The sequence below is a fragment of the Orbicella franksi genome, chromosome 7 (genome assembly GCF_964199315.1).
Source record: "Orbicella franksi chromosome 7, jaOrbFran1.1, whole genome shotgun sequence".
NCBI lineage: Eukaryota > Metazoa > Cnidaria > Anthozoa > Scleractinia > Merulinidae > Orbicella > Orbicella franksi.
In genome coordinates, this window is record NC_138151.1 from 7,054,846 (window position 1) to 7,081,117 (window position 26,272).

A 26,272-nucleotide genomic window follows, 5' to 3' on the forward strand; every position below is an offset into this window, starting at 1 on the left:
CCGTATAAGAGTTACACAGTGCAGATTACACAGAGCCAAGAGTAGATAGACATGAATAGTTCAGCTCTGTTTATTGAGTTTTACTGAGTTGCTAGCTCTGTTTATTGAGTTTTACTGAGTTGCTCCTTTCACATATCTTTGCAATGAAAATACACTTGCATTATGATGGCTATATTTAAATTTCAAAGAAGCATGTTGTAGTCCAGGGCCATCCATATCAAAAGGCATCTGGCAAAGTTAAGTCGCCTTTACAACCGCTTGCACCGGAGTCACGCACGGGAAGTGTTGCGTGACTCCAGCACGAGTGGTTTCAAAGGAGACTTGGCGAAGTGCGAAGAGTGCATCCACCTACGACATTCAGTTTCCTGTCTTTCCGGCATAAGCTATCTTTCTCCATTAGCACATCAAGGGTATCACGTGATAAAATCTGGAATGAAGAAGGCGCGAAAGGCTAGGAACTGGATACGACGGCCATGCGCGAGCAACCTCGTTCCCAGGGTCCCTCATCTTACCGCCCTCCTCTTCCCTCCCCGCTCGGGAGGGCTGGAAGATGGAAGAGCCTAGGAAATAAGCTTGATGCGCACGCTTGGCCTGTAGATAACTTGAAATATGCGCTGGATCATTTCAAAGGGAAGCATCCCACGGCGAAGCTATGGCTTTTAATATCTATATGTATCTATTATCTTCTATCTTTGCGATCACCGTGGTGATTTCTATCGCGTCTTTCGTATGTCCTGCCTTCATCTTCTGTGCGGTCTCTTCGCTTATCAAATCTATCCTTCCCCTTCTCGTCAACCTCTCGACCTTTATCGTGACAAGCCCTGTCCGTTTGCTCTCTCGGGTCATACGTTGAGTGATAATCGTGATTGTGACGGTCACTCGCACCACCAGCATCACGTTCACGATAATCACGAAGACGCGTTTCACGATCGCGTTCATGAACATCACGATCACGCGTTTCCTTATCACGCTCTCGAATGTCTCGTACATGATTTAGCGCTTCACGGTCACGTCCACGCTCATGCACATCTCTACTTGCGTAACCATCTTTAAAATCACGTTCCCCACGATCACGCTTATTATCACGCGTAACTTTCAAATCTTGAGAATCACTGTCATGCTGTACACCTCGGTCAGTCCTATCACGTTTGTCCTTCTCAGTTTGGCTTGCTCTAGCAGGTGCTTTTTCTCTCCACGGCTCCTTTTCAAGCTTTTTCCTTTTTTCTGCGGGATCTTCCTCGCCTGAGCTGACCGTCGTTTTCTTTTTCTTTGGCGTTTTCTCATCTTTGTGTTTCTTTTGTTTCTTTGCTTTCTTCTCTTTTTTCCTTTTCTTTGGCAGCTCCAGTAATTCCTCTTCCTCATCAGAAGCCGGTGGTGAAGGTGACGGTGTCTTTGGTGCGCAGCCTTCCTCAATAATCTCCTTTCTGTTTCCGTGCTCGTCCTTCTCATCTCCTTTGGGTCGCCGATAGTTAGCACAGTGATCCACTCGGATGATCCTGCCGCCAAGCTTTGAAAGCGAATCCAAAATACTGCCATTACTAATGAAATTTGACCTTCAGTTTCATTTGCTAATAAGTGACATTCGAAAAATCAACGGTAAATTCCAGTTATATCCAATCGTCAATAGCCCCCGCCCAACCACCCAACCCACCATCACCAAAACTCAGGATTTTTGAGCTGGATTATTTCTTTGTCCTTACCTCTTGGAATCGACCAGTGCCTAGAGACCGATTATGATCATTCAGCACTGCATTAAAAACATAAACTACTCCTCTACGAATTTGAACACACTTTGAAAAGTCTTAATGATATTAATAATTAATATAGTTACGACTTTTCATTGTGTGTTCAAATTAGAATTATTCTATTCTCTTTTGCTACCCTCAGCTGAATAGAAAACATTTCTTTTATAAGGGGGACAAATAAATATTATACAACAAATAGTTGAGAGAGCTGCCAGCAATCGATTATATTCACAAGAAACTGAGACACGGCTGAATACGGGTTACAAGCCAGGGAACAAACATAAAATGTTACATGCTTTTTCTCACAACAATAGCAAATTGTAATAAAGAAAATTAGCCTATAATTATGCATGCATGTATAGCAGGAGCCTGCTGTATTAATAAAAATATTTTATCAATTTCAAGTCTCTCTGACATGTCAGAAGCACTCAAATCAGTTTTACCCTCCTCAGGGGGTGGGCTGTTAACAAGATTTCATTCTTGTAAGCAACCAGCTCCATTTACAACCCTTTTTTTCATATCCTTGAGGTGGTTGCTTATAAAAGCTTCGACTGCAGATTGATAGAGATCCTAACCTTGATGCCATTGAGGTTGTCCACAGCCAAAATAGTACTACGTTGGTCTTCATAACACAAGAAACAAAATCCTTTTGGTTTTCCAGTTTTCTTGTCTCTGACTAGATTTACATTTACTATTTCACCATATCTGTTGATAGAAAAAGTTATGTGAAAATCAAATATTAGGACGGTTCTTGTTCACAGGCGACCTTGATCCTGGACATTGACTGTGCTTAAGATACGTCAAGCTAAAAACTCACCTTTTCCGTCATGCATTTTTATCATAGTTGTTTTTATTATTGTAAGTTTGCCTTTAGCCTGCAGCCGTCGATAACTCTTCTTCCCATTCGCTTTCTCCCAAGGTATCAAAGTTTATCTTAACAGCCAGAGAATCGCTGGTTTTCCAGCTCTTGCTTTCCATTTCGGCTCCATTTCGATCCGTAACCGATTATCTTGGGCACAGGATTTGAATTTGTAGCTTAACAACCTCGCCATGGTGACAAAGTCGCCTCCAACCATCGAGAGGCACGGGGCATTTTTTGATCATGGAAACTGCACCGTACTGCGGTGTATAACTGAAATTGACGCCTAAAAACACCGTTAACTGCAAAAATACAAGGAGCAAACAATATTCAGGTGAATTTAGCGCCTAAAAGCGCTGTCAACTGCAGCGAGAGATGGCAACGAGTAACTGACCAAAGCCCCATGCCTCTCGACGGTTGGAGGCGACTTTGTCACGATGGCGAGGTCGTTAAGCTAGAAATTCAAATCCTGTGCCCAAGAAAATTGGTTACGGATCAAAATGGAGCCGAAATGGAAAGCAAGAGCTGGAAAACCAGCGATTCTCAGGCGGTTAAGATAAACTTTGAAACTGTGGGAGAAAGTGAATGGGAAGAAGATTTATCGACGGCTGCCATGAGACAATTTTGACGAGATTAGACCATTTTTGTGCAATTTACGGAGCTTTGAGTGCGTGCCGTCGGGCCAGTGGGTCGCCCGCCTTTCGTTTCTCTTTAGGGGAAGCAAACCGTCAGAAAGTAAAACTCGCCTAAATGGCTCTAAACCAACTCCACGAACCCAGAGACATCAAAACAATGCAATGCAAACATAAGTTAAGCCATTTTATTCAAATTATTTTCTACACGTAGCATTTAGAGTAATTTTCAAAGCATTCTCATACATTGTCTCATAAACGGCTAAAATTGTAACGCAATCGCCAACAGCTTAATGTCACGCATTAATCGTATACAACGTCTGGGCCGCCTGTGGTTTGAGAGACTGACTACAGATGGTGGTCCCCTGAAGAAATTGAAAATTGTTAAAAATTGTCTTGGGGCATCCTCCCCAGGAAAATTTTTAAAATTGAGGAAATAGGATTTCGGAAATGGGATTTCTGTCATTCTGAGGCCACGTCAGCGTGCTATTATGTCTATTTTTTAATTTAGGGGGTTCGACCAAACCCCCTGAACCCCTACTAGATCTGCCCCAGGGCCTGTTCGACAGTCTTACCAATGAAGACGTTGGCACTATCTTTGTATTGTTTGTGCCAAGCTTGACTGTCTTCCACTCCCATCTCCAACATTCGTTCATTCATTTTCTGAATGTTCTTTACGTTTCTGCAAAATACACCGAGTTCATATGTAAATTAAAGCTAGGACAAAAAATTAAAATTAATAACGGCTTTCACGCGTGGTGTCACAGTGCTAATTGCGACAACGCAAAGCATCAGCGTCATAAAGTAGAACACGAGTAGAAGCTCAACGCAAGTTCAATATAGTTACGCTTATATTCTGCAATGACAGAAGTCTTCCGTGGAATTAATTGCTTTTTTGCAACGTAAAACAAGTCACAGAAGGAATCATTACTTACGTTAACGGATTCATGTCTGTCTTTGAGCCAACGCTAGCTTCAATTTCGTCAAAACAACGAATATATTTCTGATGTTTCTGACAATCTGACAAAATGCGCCCGTTTTTACCACTGACCAAAATTTCGCGGACTCAGCCACTACTTCATAAGGTAAAGATAGCCATATTTGGCACTATAATGTTCGAAGAGCCTTGCGTGACTCAAGGCCTGGGAAATTATCCAAACTCGAATTTACACCCTTAAAGCTCTCTCAAAACTATGCAAAAAAGTACTTGGACTGGAGGTCATACATCGTCTGTGTTATCTTTAGACGTGAACAGAGAAGGTATTTTAGCTTCAGGTGGAGAGGATGAGCTGTGTATCTGGTCAAAGGATGATACATCTCAAAGCAAACTTTCGTTTACTTCATATCTGTCCGGTGACCGTGACACCAAAGAAGTAAACAGCGTTTGCTTTTGTGTGAAAAACCCTGAACGTTTATACGCTTCTTGCGGGAACAAAATATTAGGTTATGACCTGAGAAATCTTGCATCTACCGTTTGCGAATTTCAGTTCAACGAGGATGAAATTAACCAATTGGCCATTCACGACAAGGGAACGTTCCTTGCCGCCTGCGATGACAGCGGTGAAATTAAAATAATAGATGTGGCATCGGGAAGATTATTTAAGTCACTGCACAACAAAGACGATAACATTTGTTCGACTGTTCAATTCAGGTCTAACAGACCTTGGGAAATAATTTCCGGGGGCATGGATTTCAAAGTTGTCAGCTGGGACTTTTCCTCTGGAAGACCTCTTCAGGAACTTAATGTTCAGAAACTTGGAGGTGACAGTCAAGAAGGGGCCTATTTCATCAACCCACCATTTGTTCACTCCATTCACATGGCAGGAAATGGGAGAATGTTCGTGGCTGGATTAGGTATCAACACATTTACGTTGATGTAAATAATATTTCCTCAACTTCCATAGGGTTTTCTTCTGGGCACTTGTATTATGGGGTAAAGGATTGTTGGGGTTGCTTTAAAGGTACAGTTTAGAGCCCAAAGTATCTTAATAATGAAAAAAATAATAGTTAAGACTTAATTTATTCTGGTAAAAGTAAAGCTGGTCAGTCAATCAACAAAGATTGATTGACTGGTATGAATCAATGACCAGTACATTGACAAACATACTTGCAGCTAATTTACAAAAATATCAGTTAAAATCTAGAGAAACCTAAGCATTACTCGTACAAATATGACTGGCGCTGTCCATGTTCATCAAGTAAGTGAAAGTGTTCTAAGCTCAAGTATCTCTCTTGGCAGTTTGTTCCAGGCACTCGCAGCTGAGAATTTAAACGACGCCTGTCCACCGTTGGTCTGAACTGGTGGTAGATCTAATGATGTTGGATCCCTGAGGGATTGACAGTGTCTTTGTGATTGTTTTACTAAGTAACCTGCCAACTGCTTAGGGCAGTTACTGTTCCCAACTCAGCACATGTATGTCATGAATTTTGCTCCTCGGCTGCCCATATGACATACTGGGTATGTCAAAATTTTAAGACACTCAGTCAAACTCCCTGCACACCAGAAACAACTTTTATCTGCATCTGAGATTTGTCAGGCTACAACATCTTGTTTTGCCCTTTTTTTCTTTTCTTTTTGGCATACAAAGGTTCTCACAGCTCCAAAATTTTGATTTCAGGCAATGGGAGCATCCAACTTTTCAGGTTTGAAGGAAAGAAGAAATTTGTTCCTGACAAGTGTCTGAAAAAACATTCCTCCAGTGCATCTCAAGTCCACTTCCCTAAGTTTAGTCCAAATGACATGCTAGTGTCAGGTGGAGATGACTGTAGAGTTGTTCTGTGGAATCTAAGTAGCCGCCAGTGCAACGGGACATCGGTTGCAGAGAACATTGCAAAAGAAGCCAGTTCTGTCTGTGTTGTCCATGAAGTCCAGCATGGATCAAAGATTAACTGGATTTTATCTAGTTCACCGACACAAAATATTTTTGTGGCCGATCTAACAAATGATATATCTGTGTACTGTGTGACATGAAGATTGACTTCAATTTACGTTAATACAAAAAATGACACACTTCAGATTGAAAACAGTTTTTAGGATTTATTACCACATGGTACCTTGATTTGGAAATTGTGGAGAAAACAACCCGCTATTCTGGTTTTTCCACAACTGACAACAAAATCAATTTTAAAAAATGCAGGATAATCGCCTTGTACATAACGCTACAAATAACGCTTTCATTTAAATGGTCATGTACTAGGGCTTTCACAGCATACTTGTAATGAACAGCACCACATAAATATACTCCATAGTATTCACATGAATGAACAACAAAGGGGCAAAGCTGCATGTCTGGGTTTTCTTGGACGAAGTAAACTGTTGTTAATATCAGTGTCTGTATTATGGAGGTCTCTGTAAAGGTAGGTTCAACTGTTAAATTGCTTCCCCTTGAATGGTTATGCACTAGGGTTTCATCGAGTCTCCAGACTACCGTAACTTAGAACTAGGTACCATAAACAGTACCATGTGAAAATCTTGCGTAACAGCGATCATTTGAATGGTCACACAGTAGGGTTTCATCCGTGGTCTTTCAAAAGAACCTTCGAGTCCTACCCTGGGAGTGAAACTGAAAATCATGAAACTCAAATTCCTTCCAATCTTAAGTGGGCAATTACCACTATTAGACATGCCTGCAGGGAGTCATGGTAGTTCTATTCATCATCTTAGACTGGGTTTTTTTTTCATCAATACAACTACCATGATGCCCAAAGGCACATTTGATAGAGGGAGGACAACAATGCTGTTGGCAAATGTACTTTATTGTCCACATGATTAAAGGAACAATGTTAATATCAAAGTCTAGTTTTCACATACTTCAACTATTTCGTTGGCTTGTTGGAAGGTCTTTGGGAGAAGAGGATGTTACTTTATAGACGTTTATACATAATAAGATTTTAAGTTTTAGGTGGTGCCTCCTATCTATGGGTTATTTCATCACAGGCTCAGAATGACATATGGTTCACAACAGCCATGCCAAACGTTTTTTTTTGTTTCTTCAGTCAAAGCACCTTGTACGCAACTGAGATTTGTTTCTTTGTTGAAAAATTCATTAGGTGAAGCACTAATTACTTTCAAGCTGAACACAACTTCAAGTGGGAAGCTTTACTTCTACCTTGACGAGAAATGTCCCCAGGTTGAAAAATCTTCACAATGCCAAAACAAGCTGGATATGGCACAATATTCATGTAAGTTATGAGTGTGAAGTGATTTGTTTTATGGCATAATTTTATGTTTTACTCTGAAGCATTTAACCTCTTACATCACATGATAATTTTTTTTTCGTCTATAGTAGTGACAGCAGTAGTCAAGGCACACTGACTTAGTGGTCAGTGTGATGGTCTCTGAAACTTTGTAACAAGTAGTCTGGGTGAAACTGTGGCCAGGGTTATTGCAATGCGTTCTTGCCAACTTGGCAATACACTTTACTTTTCTCTTTCTACCATGGGGTATTAATAACAATTAACATGCAAACTAAGTGGCTGGGGTGGTAACCCTGAATATGTGACAGGCTAGTACACCCAATCCAGGGGGGTAATAGAAAATGCTCCTGATCATATATGTTAAGAACCAGCCAAATGTGCCACTCTTGCACAAACTTGCCAGTTGCTGAGGACTTCTTTGATTATTCTCCTTAGATTACTCAGGCTCTCAGAGCCATCTCCACCCCTAAGAGGGGAGGGGGGGGGGGGTTACTAGATACAAAGTTTTATACATAGAAGCTCTGCCCCGAGGTCCGATGTCCAACCCCTTCTTTTGTATACCCTCCACTATCTCCAAGGGGTAGAAAGGGGATTATTTACTATTAAATAAACCTTTTTGATTTAGTGACTGACTATTTTTAACACAATAACCATTCCCTTTCAGTTGGACTAGACTCGGTGTCTGGAGAGAACAAATTTTCCCCCTGGGATGACCCCAAGGTCTGGCATGTCTTGTACGCTGATTCTGTGACTTGCGACCCTAGTGTGCCAGCTCTTGACGATGTTACTTTCACCTTGGAAATGCTTAATCCTGATTCTGGAGGAAAACCATCTAGTCATTGTGGTTGTGATGAGACAGGTTAGCCTTAATTTTGCGGGTTATTTAAAAACAGAAGTCTACATGTTTATTATCAAGATCACAAGGTGGTGTAGGGCGGTTCCATTAAGTATTTATTAATTTAGTAATAGTAGCTTGAAAAGATAGATTCTTGTTAATTTCCCAGGGTTGCTGTCATTTTACGAAGTGCTGGCATTCCTGTATTTTGCTGGAGCAATAGCTTATGGTCAGCGTCTGTGGCAAACGATCCAGAAAGGTGGACCCATGCACCTGGTATGCTTAATATCAACTCTCCTTTCTGGTGTCTATGTATTTTTTTTATGTTAGTTGTGAGAATTTAATGATACATCAGGTTTAAATTCCTTAGATGATGATTTTTGTTATTCTCATCACCTGTCTGCTTGACTTTATATTGATACTGTAAGGAGAAATTGGATTTTGATCAAGCTTCATTTTAAGATATTTACATTTTTATTTCATCAGTTAAAATCTATCATGTCTTCACATAAGCATCATTGCAATCGGCTGAGGGAATTTTTGCTGATTTTACATAATGTGTACATGCACTTTATTGAGCATCTCTGAAAAGGGTTTTTCAGCATCGAGATTGAAATACAGAAAATCAAATCACAATAAATAAATAACAGAGATATCTAGAAACATTACATGACGTTATTATCTATCGTTCATATCTCACTAGCTGTATTAGGAACACAGAAGTAAAATTATGAAATGTCTTGATTTTTAGTGAGTGTGGCATAGTAGTAAACGGCAGTGATACAATACACAGCCCAAAATACTAAATAAACCAGAGAAACGTGCCTTTAAATGTTTTTATTCTTTCTCTTTATTTCAGGTGATAAAAATGTTGTCTATTGCTATGATTTACCAGGCTACAGGGCATTTTCTTACTTTAATTCATCTCTACAGGTAATTGAATCCTTCTCAGCCTTTTAGAGAAGTTTCAAAACATCTTCCATGCTTTCTATTGACTTGTTGCAACATAAGTGGAAGTTTGGGAGAATGAGAAATGTTGTGTGGAACAAATCAAAATGAAACAATCCTAGTTAGAGGAATTATTGTTTTGAAGGAAGAAAAACATCAGATGTAATATAATTAAACAATTAACAGCAACAACTTACAACACCAGCATTTAATTATGTTTGGTTTACAAAATACTATAATAATTTATAGTGTAATAAAGGAATGCATTGTATCTCAGGTGAAATGTGTTAGTTTACGTGCATTGTCTATGAAAATGATGGAGATGTAACCACAGAGCGTATTTGATTTTTCTCATTTTTCATCTTTGACAAAACTCAGATATTCAAAGGATGGCGAAGGTTACTCTTTTCTCAGCAAGCTGTCTACAGGTAAACATTAAATAAAACAAGTTTAATTGAAACTTGTTTATCTTTTTACTCGTGGCTTGCTTGTGATTATAATGTAACTACCATAAATTTTGCAATGTTCATTTTGGGAATTTTGGAATTTACTACCGTAGTAATTTTTCTTAGGTCTCTTGGCATCGTAATCCCAAAAGGGCCTCTTTAGGTTGTTTCTATAAACAAGTCTGTTTTTGTGAGGTTGGACAACAGGCCAAATGATTTTTTTGTTCCTGTGATAACTATTGATGCCTTCTATAGGCTTATTACTTACTGTGTGTGTTTATTTAATTTAAAGTCATCTTCTTTGTTGTGTTTGATTTTACAGCTGCAGATGGCCTAGGTGGCTATCAGATGTTACTTATGATGGCCAAGTTGTCCACAGGATGGACTCTTAGTTCCTCATTCTCAACACTGGATCCAAAACAGATGAAACAAATTAGTATTGGCGTGATTGCAATTTCAGTTTTTGAGGTGCAGTTTTGTATGTTTACAAATAGGAAGAAGTTGAGTGCACTAGTGAAAAAAAATTGATCATCTACATGTAATTCAATCAGACTTGATCAGAAACACACTCTGTAAGATTTTTATTCATTGTGGGGTTCCAGGCAATTTCCACACTTGCACGAAGAATGGTTATTTGGTTTGTACCCCCCCCCCCCCCCTTTCCCCCATGGAATTTCTAGTACCTTCCCTTTAAAAATTTGGCTATTTAATCACCCCAACCCCCCTGGAATTTCCAATGACTATCCTTGACCAGTGTGGCTATGGATATTTTATGGACCTGCACATTCTAAAATAGGAAAAGACTGCAAATGAAAATGTAGCGAGTCCCCAGAGATTAAAAGTTTTAAGATTCATTTAATCCACAGTCATACCGTATTCTATGATTCAGTTTATCTTGGTCATTAGTAGAGCAGAACAATAATGAAATGTAAAATACTGACATAGTGCAAATTCTAAACTGTTTGCTGGTATTTCCAGGTTATATTAACCTCTTGGGAGATGACTCTTCTTCTAGTCCTTGTTAAAATTGTTGTAGCTGGAGCATTTGCTGTAAATATAAGTAGAAAAGTTTCAGAGGAGAGAAGTACACTCCGTAGAGAATTTTATATTAAATTTGCAAAGGTGAGTGTTGATCCATTTCTTTTTACGCCATACAAGGTGGTTTAAATTTTTATGTCACGAACCTTGGGCTTGTGTTTGACCATTCAGATCCATTCACCATTCAGATTGTAAACATTATTTAATCAAATTGGGCAGTCCTTATTTGTGGTATTGTTAATTATGCTGTGCAAATTTGGTCTAACTCATGAAACTCTAGTGTGTGGTCATTCAAATGAAAGCTATTGAGCAGTACTTTCATGTGGTACTGTTTATTATGCTGTACAAAGTGGTTCTAACTTCTAAGTCTGTGGATGAAACCCTAGTGTGTGACCATTCAAATGAAAGCTATTGAGCAGTACTTTCATGTGGTACTGTTTATTATGCTGTACAAAGTAGTTCTAACTTCTAAGTCTGTGGATGAAACCCTAGTGTGTGACCATTCAAATGAAAGCTATTGAGCAGTACTTTCATGTCATACTGTTTATTGTGTTGTACACATTATGACATGGAAGTTCTAACTTTTAATGGTGGTTTTCTTTCATGGAGTGACAGTTTGACTTTTGTATATTTTTCCAGTGTTGTTTAACCTGGCTTTTAGCATATCCTGCCTTAGCAATAGTGTCATTGGTTTTACCTGTCCACTCTAGATTTAAGGTAAGTAATATGGAACAGTTAAAGTAAAACCCATATATTTACCCCAATATAACAAAGTACAGCCAAAGGGATTCAAAAAATATGTTCATTGGAATGGAAGTATAGCAGAAGCTAATCCCTGTCAAAATGAATTCGCATTAAAAGTATGACACAAGGACCACAAGGCAGTGTGTACAGGCCATGATAAGACTGGATTGATCGCCAAGGATACTAATGTTGTGAATGATGTACACCTTGAAATAAAAAAAATCCTTATTCATTTTGCCCAGTTTTTCTACAGTTCATGTTTTCTTTATTGCACAATGTTTCACGCTGCAAGTAACTGAACGCCTGATAGAGGCTCTTTCTCTGGAGTTTTGATATGCCACACTTACATTGAGGAATGACATGTCTCTTTGAAAAATATCTACTAGCCTACATTTAGCACTCTGATTACTGATTTGGTAATACTGCTATTTGAGAGTTCACATTATATGCCAAATACTTCTTACTAGATAAGCAATTAAACTCTTTTCTGCTAGCTAATGCAAGTATTAAATTTTGAACCGCTACTTAAATGTATTTCTGTTCAATTCAGGTAATAACATGGGGCTTGTTGACAGTTCAGTGCATATCAATCCTGTTATTATACAGACTGTTCTTATCACGGAGTCTGTACTGGGAGGTATCTTCCCTCGCAACTAGCACGCTTCCTCTACGACTGGACAGAGGCTATGGAGCCAAGACCTACAATTCTGAAACGAGGACTGTTAGAATACATAAACATATTGCAGTGAATTAGGCCAATTCTGCTCAAAGATTATTTTTCTGTTTGTGGTTCTGGATGTTCAGATTGCCTCTGTAACTTCAGACAATATTCTCCAAGGAAGGAAGTGCTTGTGGGGGAATCTTTCCTATCAAATCCTTCAGTATAATTACAAATTCAGCTTTCAGAGTGGACACTTTTGGGACCAGCCGCTGCACTGTCCAATTGAACCTAAGCGATATCTGTCGGAGAGAATCTGTGTTTGTTAGTGGTCTGCCCTTGATGCCGCGAAGTTACAAAAAAACCGAATAACCACCCTGCACGGGTAATCGTAGTTTTGAAGCTTCTTTCCATCACCTCTTCCGAAGGGTTGCAAATGTTGCAGGGTTGCTACGTTTGGGCGTCTATTATGTATACCATATGTGGATTGATCCATATCATAGCATATAAATGTTTTGAATAAAACTTCTCGAAAGTAATCAGTCTTTTCCTTTAATGTTGATGTGATATATCAAATACGAAAAACCGTGTTTGACCACATTTCCAAACACCGAGAAGCGAGTTGAAAATACGACGCACAGCGGAGTATTTTTGACGAACTTCGAGGGGCTTGGAAATGTGGTCAAACACTGTCTTGAATGTTTGATACATCCTCTTAATCGAAGCAAAAAATAAGTCAAACGTTTTGGGTAGAGGGGTTTTCGTTACTTTCGGAACTCTTCGCTAGTGATCCTCCTTAGTGACGTATCTGGTATATTTTGGAAACGTAATTAGCATAAGTTTTATTTAAAGATGCATTGAAGTGGGAACACCCTACAAACGGAGAAACCTTTCAATCCCTTCTGTTATCTAGTCGCAAAAGATTTTTCAAATTAAACTGCGCGAAGTTGCTTAACATTTCCTTTGAGATGTGATTCACGACGTCAAAGTTCGCGAATAAAAGCGTGAAAAGAAACGCAAACATTTGATTTCGTGAAACATTCACGTAGTTGTGTCAAGATTTCCGGCAGCCAGCTACCCTGCGAGAGGGGGTGCTTTACATTATGCCAAAAATTTCCGGTAATTTCGGTCAAAAGTCAAATGGAAAGGTCCGTTTCGGTTCTGTCCAATCGGAATTTTCGGGGCCACCTCTGGAGGTGATCCACTTTGATCGGTCAGACCGATTGGACCGAAGTTTGCCGTTCTATTTTGACAAACCGGTTTATTGCCCTGTTTGTCTTCAGTAGATTTCAGTGAATTCGGGAAAGGATTTAAAAATGGTAAGGGTCATTCCTCTCGGTTGGCCCGGTTCGGATCGGAAAATGTCGTTCCATTTTCCTCGGTTAGTCCTGCTGGCCGTCTGACCGATCGCTCTGGCATAAAGGAAAGCATCCAGAGATTTCTTTTTCTTTCTGCTTCAAATGTTCGTCTCGCAGGGTAGCTGAGCCGGGAATTGTTTCCAAAAAACTAGATACCCGGCAGTGAAATTCTAATAGGATTTCCACTAAACATCTCTTGGAATAGAGCTTTCTTTAGAAATGTCAAGAGATTTCAAGTAGTTGTGTCGAGTTGTGGAATTTTTCGAGCTTGGCCTTACTATAGGATCTCGATGTTCTCGACATTTTGCAAATATTCGCACTCTGGCTCACGGAGTCAACTCTCATAGAATGATATCCACAAAACTTACAACAGGCCATTTTCGAGTTACCTTGTGCCTCTGTTTCAAAACCGAGCCCTCGCGCAAATCTTTTCATATGAAAATGAGTTTGATTTAACCTGTAGGGGGAACACATTTTCATATGAATGGTTTTGCACACGGACTCGTTTCGACACAGACGCAAAAGGCAACGAGCTAGAGTGTTCGAGATTTGTTCAGAAATGCCAAACGATTCTAAATATTGTTTTGCTTTTGTACTGGATGGAGGTTTTCGTTTTATTATTGACTAATTGATTGACTGATTTATTCATTTAATTAAATATTGATTTTTGACGTTAATTAGTTTTTAGCTAGGACTAAAAGATCCAAATCAGTTGTAAAAGTTCCCAAGTTTATTGACCTACTTTATTAAGTAAATGTATTGTTAAGGACGTTCGCGCTAATAGTTTCTGCGCATCCTTACCGCGCACGCAAATTCACACGCCACGTCAAGCATCGAGCGTTGGCGCTAAGTACTAAAATAAACAATCATAGGGCAGATGGCCATAGGCCCTTTGCAGCTGGGGTCATGTGACCAAATTTTTCCTAGAAAATTTTCATATTATGGGCTACAACTTGAAGAATGCCAGAAATTAAAAAAGAGCGGATCGAAAATACTAAAATGGCCAAGTTTGAGGCCCCTGGCATTAAAGAGTAAGTTTATACGACCGTTTGAATTTTCGGAAAATTTAGAGGATTTGTATGGAAAATGTTACTGGAGAGCAAGACCTTGCTCTCCAACAACTTTTTCCATACAAATCTTCTTATTCTTTTAAAAATTCAGACTGTCGTAAAATCTCATTCTTTAATGATGGGGGCCTCAAACTTGGCCATTTTGATATTTTCGACATGCTTTTTCCATTTCTGGCATTCGTTAAGTTATAGCCCATAATTTTATGAAAAATAGGTCACGTGATGGCTTTGCTGCAAAGGGCTTATTTCTATAGCTTTGCTTGGATGTAACGATCTTGGCCGTTCGGTGACCTCTACTTTTCTTTCCAGAAACAGATTTTATTTACAGTTATCTCCACATGTCCAAAAATAAACAAAAAGTCAATGTGGGAAGTAAAAAAAGTTTCAAGATTTCTGTCCACGGGACATCGAATCCTGCAATCTTGCAGCTGCAAGGCGCATGAAACTATGGTCGCTAAATGCGAACTTGGTCTTAAAGTAACCTTACTAGTTGACTAAATTCACTTAACAGGTCCACTTAAACAATATTTGGCAGAGAACATTTCACTTTAATGTACTAGTTACAATATTTTTGGGCTTACAGACACTGTGGCCGTATTCAATAACGAAGTCCTATTTTTTCAGATTTAGGGTGTTCTTCCGGGCATGTTCTCTCCAAAACAAAGTCGGTGACTCCCCATTTTTTTTTACATTTCTGACATAATTCACTCGTCATCCTACAGTGGTAAAAGTCTCAGAAGAAAAATCGATGTTGAAATGTTTTCGCGCGAACGTCTTTAAGGTGGCTCCCTATAGTTTACGATCGCACGCGCGCTGAGGACGAAGGTTCAAGTAATCTGTGCGCGCTCGAAGGAAAACGTCAGTGTTTTTCGATATTTTATGACGTCAACATGAGCACAAAAAGCAAAACTGACAGTGAAGTTTTTCGCGTTTCCTTCGGTGAAATTTCGTAAAATTCGGTAGTACATATCTTACTTAAGTCGGAGCTCATTTTTGAAGGAAATCTATAAGACCAGTTTTCTGGCTGGGGTAAAAGACGTAAATTTGCAAAAATCGAAAAACCTGCCTTAACAAACCCTACTTCTTTCGTGTTTAAAATTCGTATCCCGCAGGATGCGATGTATGCTGTGAAAATTTTGGAAGATTTCAGCGAAGAAATTTCAAGGAAATCACAAATAAAGCCATAAAAAAAGCAAAAAAACACATTCGTTTGGGCTTTTATAATTTAAGACTAAAACCCATAATTTTAACAGAGATGATAGTAAAATACTATTTAATGCAATAAGTTTCAAAAGACTGGGTGTAAAAACGAATGGAAAAACGGCATTCAAAACATAACACGTGCGCGCGCAATGCCATAAATGATTACCCTATGAAGCCACCTTAAGTGGCTGGCCATCTTGAATATTTTAGTAGAACGAAATCTGAGGAGAGGGCGAGAAGTTTTTTCCTTCCCTCAGATTTCGTTCCCACAAGTATTCAAGATGGCCAGCTACAAACAGTCTAGTTTTCGGTTTTGGTCATTTTTAAGATCAGTTTTTCAGTTTTGCACTTACGATATCCGGTTTTTCGGTTGTGGTATCTCTTGCAGTTTTCCTTTCTTAGCATTTCGAAGATAAGAAAAGTTGATAACTCACTTGCCTACTTCCAAGGGCTTCTGTATTCGCTTGAAGATTAGAATCATCTTCTAAAAAGTGAAAGAGAATGAGATTTTTGCCTGGAAACAGCCATCTAACTGCCGTTTCTTTGGAAAATCTAGGGTTAAAACAGGTTAAAGGAAAGGCAAAACTTTCAACTGAAGATGGTCTCGATCCCTCAAAAATAGAAACGCACACATCTTTTGTTTCTGTATTCAAGTTTATGAGTTTGCAGTTTTAATCATCATGTTCGGCAGTTTTTCGGATTTGGACGATTTTTCGGTTTTCAAGATATTTCGAGCGGTCTTCCGGTTTCTAGTAGGTCCCATTACGCTCCTCCTAGTTTTTTTTTTCCTGCCTCTCTGTGGAAAACAAAAGAAAACGCGCGCCTGATTCCCACACCACTCTTGGACTCAAGTAAGAATCAGAATGACTTCGCGAAGTGACCAGTTCTGTAACAACATAAAATTGTATCATAAGAAAAGCGAAGAAGATCAGTTTTATGATTTTGTAATCAAAGACAAGGATGGCGCAGAAATCAGATCTCACAAGTTCATTCTTGCCTCCCAAAGTGAGTACTTCGCCGCATTGTTTCGCACAAATCCAAATGCCAGCGAAACGACTTTCAAAGATTTCTCCATCGATGTCATCAAGGAGTGCGTCGAATATTTTTACGGTCTTGAGCTGAACTTGACTAGTGAAAATTTTCAAGATGTGCTGATGTTTGCTGACTACATCACTCTTAGAGAAGTGATCGCTATTTGTATTGACTATATTCTCGAGAATATCGACGAGTCTAATTATGCTTCTGTAATCGACCTTGGTAACAGGAGGGAGATGTTCAGTTTAGTCGAGGCAGGAGTTTTGTTGGCCCTGAGAAACCTCACACGAAGTATCGATAGTTTTGACGAGCTCACCAAAGCGATGATTATAAAAGTTGCTGATCAACAACAGCAGATACCGATCAAGATGACAACGGAGCAATGGAACATCAATCGACTGAAGAAATTTCTGGCGGCACCGAAAGAAGAAATTGTCTTTCAAGCTCGTGGTTCTTCAGTTTACGAAGGCGATTTAAATAATTTTGCACCCAAATTAGCCATTAACGGCCAAATTTCGAACAGACATGTTATTTATTTCCACTCGAAAGGTGAGATGAATCCATGGCTAGAGGTGAAGTTCCCTTCCCCTGTGCTAATCTCGGCAGTGACCATTATCAACCGTAAGGATGGCTGCTGGGAAAGGCTAGTAAATGTGGAGATCAGAGCTGGAATGGCTCCTGTCCCTGACGGTTTCACAGCCCAGGAAAGAGGAGCCGATGCTAACAAGATGCTGGATGTCAACTCCAGGTGCGGATTCTTTGCCGGTCCACCCGATAGGTTTACAGAGGAGGGACGTCATCTTCTTTGACCGGCCAATTCTGGCACAGTACATCACTCTTCAGCTTCTGGGGGCTGGATATTTACAGATTAATGGCCTCAAAAGTAACGGAGGTGACTTACTAAATTATGATAACCGACAATATCGATGGTAACTCAAATTTCAAAAGATAGAAAAGTTCTAATTAGTTCTAAATGAAGATTAGAGATTTTTAAAGAACACCGGAGCATGTTTTAAGAACGTTTGAGCGAAAATCTTAAATACTTAGATTTTCTTCCCATCTGTACTTTTATTGCGGTTAGATTAAGAATTGAACTATCAAACAGAACTGCATGGCGTCTGTATTGCGTTACAATGTGCGCTATACTTTTCAATGGCAGAAGAAGGTTCATTTAAAAACATTGTGATTTTTTTGTTTTATTTTTCATCAACAAGAATATAAAATGTTCTTATCTGGTAGTTTTGTTGCAACACTGACGTGTAGGAGTTACACAGAGCAGACTACACATAACCAAGAGTAAATATCAATGGTTCATTTTTACTGAGCTGGTCATTTCATATATCTTTGCAATGAAAATACACTTGTATTATGATGGCTATTTTAAGATTGCAAAGAAGCATGTTGTAGGTCGCATAAAAAGGCATCTGGCAAAGTTCAGTCGCCTTTGCAACCACTAGCGCCGGAGTCACGCACGAGAAGTGTTTCGTGACTTCGACGCGAGTTGTTGTAAAGGAGACTAGGCAAAGTGCGAAGAGTGCATCCACCTGGGACACTGAGTTTCCTGTTTTTCCGGTATCAGCTCGACCTTTCTCCATTAGCACATCAAGGGTATCACGTGATAAAATCTGAGATGAAGGAGGCGCGAAAGGCCGGAAACTGGATACGACGGCGATGCGCGGGCAACCTTGTTCCCAAGGTCTCTTCCTCCTCTCATCTTCCCTCCTCGCTCCGGAGGGCGAGAAGATGAAAGACTCTGGGAAATAAGGTTAATGCGCAGGCTTGACCGGTAGATAACTTGAAATGGCAAGCACCACATTGCGGAGCTGTGGCCTTATTCAATAACGAGGCCCGATTTTTTCAGATTTAGGGTGTTCTTCCGGGCATGTTCTCTCCAAAACGAAGTCGGTGACCCCCCCTCCCCCCCCCCCCCCATCTTTTTTTCTACATTTCTGACATAATTAACTCATCATCTTACAATGGTAAAAGTCTCAGAAAATAATTCAATGTTGGAATATTTTCGCACGAACGTCCATAAGTGGCTGGCCATTTTGAATATTTTAGCAGAACGAAATCTGGGGAGAGGGCGAGAAGTTTTTTCCTCCCCTCAGATTTCGTTCCCACAAGTATTCAACATGGCCGTCTACGAACAGTCTGGTTTTCGGTTTTGGTCATTTTTAAGATCGGTTTTTCAGTTTTGCACTTACGATATCCGGTTTTTCGGTTGTGGTATCTGTTGCTGTTTTCCTTTATTAGCATTTCGAAGATAAGAAAAATTGATTACTCACTTGCCTACTTCCTAGGGCCTCTCCATTCGCATGAAGATTAGAATCATCTTCGAAACAGTGAAAGAGAATGAGACTTTTGCCTGGAAACAGTCATCTAACTGCTGCTTCTCTGGAAAATCTAGGGTTAAAACAGGTTAAAGGGAAGGCAATAATTTCAACTGAAGATGGTCTCGATCCCTCAAAAATAGAAACGCACACATCTTTTGTTTCTGTATTCAAGTTTATGAGTTTGCAGTTTTAATCATCATGTTCGGCAGTTTTTCGGATTTGGACGATTTTTCGGTTTTCAAGATATTTTGAGCGGTCTTCCGGTTTCTAGAAGGCCCCAGTGTCCTCCTCCTAGTTCTTTTTTTTCTGCCTCTCTGTGGAAAACAAAAGAAAACGCGCGCCTGATTCCGACAACACTCTTGGACTCAAGTAAGAATCAGAATGACTTCGCGAAGTGACCAGTTCTGTAACAACATAAAATTGTATCATAAGAAAAGCGAACAAGATCAGTTTTATGATTTTGTAATCAAAGACACGGATGGCGCAGAAATCAGATCTCACAAGTTCATTCTTGCCTCCCAAAGTGAGTACTTCGACGCATTGTTTCGCACAAATCCAAATGCCAGCGAAACGACTTTCAAAGATTTCTCCATCTATGTGATTAAGGAGTGCATCGAGTATTTCTACGTTCTTGAGCTGAACTTGACGAGTGAAAATGTTCAAGATGTGCTGACGTTTGCTGACTACATCACTCTTAGAGAAGTGATCCCTATTTGTATTGACTATATTCTCGAGAATATCGACGAGTCTAATTATGCTTCTGTAATCGACCTTGGTAACAGTCGGGGGGTGTTCAGTTTAGTCGAGGCAGGAGTTTTGTTGGCCCTGAGAAACGTCACACGAAGTATCGATAGTTTTGACGAGCTCACCAAAGCGATGATTATAAAAGTTGCTGATCAACAACAGCAGATACCGATCAAGATGACAACAGAACAATGGAACATCAATCGACTGAAGAAATTTCTTGTGGCACCGAAAGAAGAAATTGTCTTTCAAGCTCGTGGTTCTTCAGTTTACCAAGGCAATTTCAATAATTGGGCACCAAAATTAGCCATTAACGGGCAAATTTCGAACAGTGGTGTTACTTTTTTCCACTCGGAATGCGAGATGAATCCATGGCTAGAGGTGAAGTTCCCTTCCCCTGTGCTAATCTCGGCAGTGACCATTATCAACCGTAAGGATAGCTGTTGGAATAGGCTAGTAAATGTGGAGATCAGAGCTGGAATGGCTCCTGTCCCTGACGGTTTCACAGCCCAGGAAAGAGGAACCGATGCTAACAAGATGCTGGAGGTCAACTCCAGGTGCGGATTCTTTGCCGGTCCACCTCACGGGTTTGTAGAGGAGGGACATGTCATCTTCTTTGACCGGCCAATTCTGGCACAGTACATCACTCTGCAGCTTCTGGGGGCTGGATATTTACAGATTAATGGCCTCAAAATTAACGGAGGTGACTTACTAAATTATGATAACCGTTTCCGATTGATTTAACTGTACCGGCATCTTCGTGACAGAAATTAATTTTTAGAAATCAGACAATGTTATTGATGATAATTCAAACTTCAAAGAGCAAGAAAAGTGCCAATTAGTTTTAAATGAAGATTAGAGATTTTTAAAGTACACAGGAGAATTTTTTAAGGACGTCCGAGCGAAAATCTTAAATACCTAGATTTTTTTCCTAGCTGTACTTTTGTGGTCAGATTAAGAATTGAACTATCAAATAGAACTGCATGGTGTCTGTATTGCGTTACAATGTGCACTATACTTTTCAGTGGGAAAGGAAAGTTCATTTAAAAACATTATGTGATTTTTTGTTTCATTTTTCATCGACAAGAAAATAAAATGTTCTATTCTGGTAATTTTGTTTCAACCCGTATAAGAGTTACACAGTGCAGATTACACAGAGCCAAGAGTAGATAGATATCAATGGTTCAGCTTTGTTTATTGAGTTTTACTGAGTTGCTAGCTCTGTTTATTGAGTTTTACTGAGTTGCTCCTTTCACATATCTTTGCAATGAGAATACACTTGCATTATGATGGCTATATTTAAATTTCAAAGAAACCTGTTGTAGTCCAGGGCCATCCATATCAAAAGGCATCTGGCAAAGTTAAGTCGCCTTCACAACCGCTTGCACCGGAGTCACGCACGGGAAGTGTTGCGTGACTCCAGCGCGAGTGGTTTCAAAGGAGACTACGCGAAGTGCGAAGAGTGCATCCACCTACGACATTGAGTTTCCTGTTTTTCCGGCATAAGCTATTTTTCTCCATTAGCACATCAAGGGTATCACGTGATAAAATCTGGAATGAAGGAGGCGCGAAAGGCTAGGAACTGGATACGACGGCCATGCGCGAGCAACCTCGTTCCCAGGGTCCCTCATCTTACCGCCCTCCTCTTCCCTCCTCGCTCGGGAGGGCTGGAAGATGGAAGAGCCTAGGAAATGAGCTTGATGCGCACGCTTGGCCTGTAGATAACTTGAAATATGCGCTGGATCATTTCAAAGGCAAGCACCCCAAGGCGAAGCTATGGCTGTTAATATCTACATGTATCTATTATCTTCTATCTTTGCGATCACCGTCGTGATTTCTATCGCGTCTTTCGTATGTCCTGCCTTCATCTTCTGTACGGTCTCTTAGCTTATCAAATCTTTCCTTCCTTTTTTCGTCAACCTCTCGGTCTTTATCGTGACGTGATGCGTGATAAGCCCTGTCCGTTTGCTCTCTCGGGTCATACGTTGAGTGATAATCGTGATTGTGACGTTCACTCGCACCACCAGAATCACGTTCACGATAATCACGAAGACGCGTTTCACGATCGCGTTCATGAACATCACGATCACGCGTTTCCTTATCACGCTCTCGAATGTCTCGTACATGATTTAGCGCTTCACGGTCACGTCCACGCTCATGCACATCTCTACTTGCGTCACCATCTTTAAAATCACGTTCCCCACGATCACGCTTATTATCACGCGTAACTTTCAAATCTTGAGAATCACTGTCACGCTGTACACCTCGGTCAGTCCTATCACGTTTGTCCTTCTCAGTTTGGCTTGCTCTAGCAGGCGCTTTTTCTCTCCACGGCTCCTTTTCAAGCTTTTTCCTTTTTTCTGCGGGATCTTCCTCGCCTGAGCTGACCGTCGTTTTCTTTTTCTTTGGCGTTTTCTCATCTTTGTGTTTCTTTTGTTTCTTTGCTTTCTTCTCTTTTTTCCTTTTCTTTGGCAGCTCCAGTAATTCCTCTTCCTCATCAGAAGCCGGTGGTGAAGGTGACGGTGTCTTTGGTGCGCAGCCTTCCTCAATAATCTCCTTCCTGTTTCCGTGCTCGTCCTTCTCATCTCCTTTGGGTCGCCGATAATTAGCACAGTGATCCACTCGGATGATCCTGCCGCCAAGCTTTGAAAGCACATCCAAAATACTGCCATTACTTATGAAATCTGAACTACAGTTTCATTTGCTAATAAGTGACATTCGAAAAATCAACGGTAAATTCCAGTTATATGCAATCGTCAGTAGCCCCCACCCAACCACCCAGCCCACCATCACCAAAATTCAGGATTTTTGAGCTGGATTATTTCTTTGTCCTTACCTCTTAGAATCGACCAGTGCTTAGAGACCGATTATGATCATTCAGCACTGCATTAAAAACATAAACTACTCCTCTACGAATTTGAACACACTTTGAAAAGTCTTAATGATACTAATAATTAATATCGTTACGACTTTTCATTGTGTGTTCAAATTAGAATTACTCTATTCTCTTTTGCTACCCTCAGCTGAATAGAAAACATTTCTTTTATAAGGGGGACAAATGAATATTATACAACAAATAGTTGAGAGAGCCGCCAGCAATCGATTATATTCACAAGAAACTGAGACACGGCTGAATACGGGTTACAAGCCAGGGAACAAACATAAAATGTTACATGCTTTTTCTCACAACAATAGCAAATTGTAATAAAGAAAATTAGCCTATAATTATGCATGCATGTATAGCAGGAGCCTGCTGTATTAATAAAAATATTTTATCAATTTCAAGTCTCTCTGGCATGTCAGAAGCACTCAAATCAGTTTTACCCTCCTCAGGGGGTGGGCTGTTAACAAGATTTCATTCTTGTAAGCAACCAGCTCCATTTACAACCCCTTTTTTCATATCCTTGAGGTGGTTGCTTATAAAAGCTTTGACTGCAGATTGATAGAGATCCTAACCTTGATGCCATTGAGGTTGTCCACAGCCAAAATAGTACTACGTTGGTCTTCATAACACAAGAAACAAAATCCTTTTGGTTTTCCAGTTTTCTTGTCTCTGACTAGATTTACATTTACTATTTCACCATATCTGTTGATAGAAAAAGTTATGTGAAAATCAAATATTAGGACGGTTCTTGTTCACAGGCGACCTTGATCCTGGACATTGACTGTGCTTAAGATACGTCAAGCTAAAAACTCACCTTTTCCGTCATGCATTTTTATCATAGTTGTTTTCATTATTGTAAGTTTGCCTTTATTGTAATTTAAGCTTTTTAAAATCATTGTAAGTTTACTTTTAATTGTAACTTTAGCTTTTTAGCCTTTACATTCCGTTTTTAATCTTGTCATGCACATTTGAACATTTTATGAAATTTGCACATTACAAATGTTATCAAAATTGAAATTGAAAGTGAAGAATGATCATCCCAGTTAATTTTCCAATTTAAGCAATTGGAAAGAAGAAGCCTGAAAAAATCAGGGCTTCAACAGGATTTGAACCCATGACCTCCACGATACCGGTGCGATGCTCTACCAACTGAGCTATGAAGCCACACATTGGGAGCGAGGTCAATTAGTTGAGTTCATACCTTCCCGTGAGGAGTTAAATGATGTGAAGTTTATATGAAATAATTCATATATGAACTGTGGTTGTAGATGAAAGTAAAGAATAATCATGGCAGTTAATTTTCCAATTTAAGCAATTGGAAAGAAGAAGCCTGAAAAAATCAGGGCTTCAACGGAGTTCATATATGAATTATTTGAAATTAAGATAGACCTTCTATATATTGTGACAAATACATTGTCTATTTACAAACAACTTGATATTGTAATGCTAAACTTACTGTGAAAAAACACACAAGACGTCACCTTCTGTAAGGTCGTAAGGGAGTCCACCTGTCAAGAAGAAATGACACATTTAGTATGTGTAATACTTATTAATACACATGAAAACGTGAGTTATTGTTTCTCTTAACTCAGTTCCTGTAAGCCAGAAAATGCAAAATTGACCACATTGCATTCTTTATTTAATATCTCAACAACTATTTATAGTAACATAGTATATAATTTTGAGCTAACTGTAAAATTACTTTCTTACTACTTGAAACACCTCTCGGATTGTCTTCAGCCTCGGGAAAAATCAGTTTGTAACTTTCACTGAGAACTTGGAGGTGTGAATTTCCCATTGTTTGGTACCAGTTACATGAACATGAATTTGATTGTAATTCTCACTTGTTTATTGCATAATCTATGTTTGTTTGATTGGCCATTGTATTTGCTTTGGTTTTGGTTTTACCAAGCTTTATTAAGAACTGTTCAAACACCAACTTCTATGGCTGGCCTCGGGGATGGATATGGGATTTTAGAGGGGGTTTGACAGGGTTTTCAAATTTAGCCAGCACCCAGCGCAAGTCACCGGCTACTTCAAGCATTTGCGCCAGGTACTTTTCGTATTCCAACTTTTACCAATGTAATTGTAAACTGATCTTTTCGTGGAAATATATATATGCTAACAGATGAAAAAAATAAATAAAGAGTGCGGCTACTATATGTACCTTTCGAACCAGTTTCAAATTTCGCAGCAAGAGCATTTTTTGGAGAAATTCTGCTTGTGTGCACGGACTGTCATTGGAATGTGCATGTATCAGCACGAAGATTTCTTCTCACATGCACAGTTTCCAAGATGAAGCGGAGGCAGCAAACGATGCTGTCATTTCTTTCCACAGCCAAGAAGTCACAAAGACAAACAGGTAAAAGTAATTTTAGGAATCAGAGTTAACAAATATTATGTGTTGTCCCGGTTCTCAAAATGACGATAAAACAGTCTGCTTAAGCTGAGGTGACCACAGTATGGATGGCTGTAGCCACGTTTGTGTGGTGAACGCGAAGGGAGTCTTCCTCGTGAAATGTTACTCATTACGGTCTTGATTGTACCAAATGTATTTTAAATGAAAGGTTGAAAGAATTCTTAACAATGAAACCCTTCAACAACACGAGTGTTCAGAATTTTAGACAAACAAACTGTAAATTGCAGCAAATTGTTGGAATCAATGTAGAAACGAAATGAGACCACTGACTTTGTTGTGATACTTTATGTACGTAAAAGGAGATATCACGGAAATATTACGTTAATTCTGTTGATTCATTTGCAGCTCTCTTTCTACTTTTTTTTAATTTGAAAACCTTGATTTGAGAGACTGACTACAGATGGTGGTCCCCTGAAGAAATTGAAAATTGTTAAAAATTGTCTTGGGGCATCCTCCCCAGGAAAATTTTTAAAATTTGAGGAAATGGGATTTCTGTCATTCTGAGGCAAACTCAGCGTGTTTTTATGTCTAATTTTTTTTTTTTACATTTAGGGGGTTAGACCAAACCCCCTGAACCCCCAGTAGATCTGCCCCAGGGCCTGTTCGACAGTCTTACCAATGAAGACGTAGGCACTATCTTTGTATTGTTTGTGCCAAGCTTGACTGTCTTCCACTCCCATCTCCAACATTCGTTCATTCATTTTCTGAATGTTCTTTACGTTTCTGCAAAATACACCCAGTTCATATGTAAACTAAAGCTAGGACAGAAAATTACGGCTATCACGCGTGGTGTCACAGTGCTAATGGTGACAACGCAAAACATCAGCGTCATAAAGTAGAACACGGGTAGAAGCTCAAAGCAAGTTCAATATAGTTACGCTTATATTCTGCAATGACAGAAGTCTTCAGTGGAATTGATTGCTTTTTGGCAAAGAAAAACAAGTCACAGAAGGAATCATTACTTACGTTAACGGATTCATGTCTGTCTGTGAGCCAACGCTAGCTTCAATTTCGTCAAAACAACGAATATGTTTCTGATGTTTCTAACAATTTGACAAAATGGCGCCCGTTTTTACCACTGACCAAGATTTCGCGGACTCAGCCACTACTTCATAAGGTAAAGA

The 26,272-nt window shown here is 39.6% G+C and overlaps 5 protein-coding genes and 1 pseudogene across 5 annotated transcripts; 4 read left to right on the forward strand and 2 right to left on the reverse strand.

Moving 5' to 3' along the window:
- Positions 1 to 679: 679 nt before the first annotated feature.
- Positions 680 to 4,245, reverse strand: LOC145492814 (uncharacterized). The gene is made up of 5 exons (XM_081472194.1): positions 4,172 to 4,245; positions 3,812 to 3,918; positions 2,861 to 2,906; positions 2,321 to 2,450; positions 680 to 1,507 (listed from the first exon to the last, which is right to left on the reverse strand). The coding sequence occupies exons 1-5, from the start codon at positions 4,183 to 4,185 to the stop codon at positions 680 to 682; spliced, it is 1,125 nt and encodes a 374-aa protein (XP_081328320.1). The 5' UTR covers positions 4,186 to 4,245.
- A 103-nt stretch (positions 4,246 to 4,348) lies between these two features.
- LOC145493470 (WD repeat-containing protein 53-like) lies at positions 4,349 to 6,342 on the forward strand (annotated as a pseudogene).
- Positions 6,343 to 7,333: 991 nt separating this feature from the next.
- Positions 7,334 to 12,628, forward strand: LOC145492760 (integral membrane protein GPR180-like). The gene is made up of 9 exons (XM_081472147.1): positions 7,334 to 7,418; positions 8,098 to 8,292; positions 8,438 to 8,544; positions 9,128 to 9,201; positions 9,595 to 9,644; positions 9,985 to 10,130; positions 10,641 to 10,784; positions 11,340 to 11,417; positions 11,995 to 12,628. The coding sequence occupies exons 1-9, from the start codon at positions 7,403 to 7,405 to the stop codon at positions 12,196 to 12,198; spliced, it is 1,014 nt and encodes a 337-aa protein (XP_081328273.1). The 5' UTR covers positions 7,334 to 7,402; the 3' UTR covers positions 12,199 to 12,628.
- A 3,938-nt stretch (positions 12,629 to 16,566) lies between these two features.
- LOC145491721 (ring canal kelch homolog) lies at positions 16,567 to 17,618 on the forward strand. The gene has a single exon (XM_081470969.1). The coding sequence runs from the start codon at positions 16,597 to 16,599 to the stop codon at positions 17,575 to 17,577; it is 981 nt and encodes a 326-aa protein (XP_081327095.1). The 5' UTR covers positions 16,567 to 16,596; the 3' UTR covers positions 17,578 to 17,618.
- A 1,864-nt stretch (positions 17,619 to 19,482) lies between these two features.
- LOC145492780 (uncharacterized) lies at positions 19,483 to 20,928 on the forward strand. The gene has a single exon (XM_081472165.1). It carries the CDS (start codon positions 19,483 to 19,485, stop codon positions 20,587 to 20,589), a length of 1,107 nt encoding a protein of 368 aa, XP_081328291.1. The 3' UTR covers positions 20,590 to 20,928.
- A 600-nt stretch (positions 20,929 to 21,528) lies between these two features.
- LOC145492778 (uncharacterized) lies at positions 21,529 to 26,202 on the reverse strand. Its single transcript, XM_081472164.1, has 5 exons — positions 26,115 to 26,202; positions 25,765 to 25,871; positions 24,186 to 24,237; positions 23,302 to 23,431; positions 21,529 to 22,488 (listed from the first exon to the last, which is right to left on the reverse strand). Exons 1-5 carry the CDS (start codon positions 26,126 to 26,128, stop codon positions 21,649 to 21,651), a joined length of 1,143 nt encoding a protein of 380 aa, XP_081328290.1. The 5' UTR covers positions 26,129 to 26,202; the 3' UTR covers positions 21,529 to 21,648.
- Positions 26,203 to 26,272: the final 70 nt, after the last annotated feature.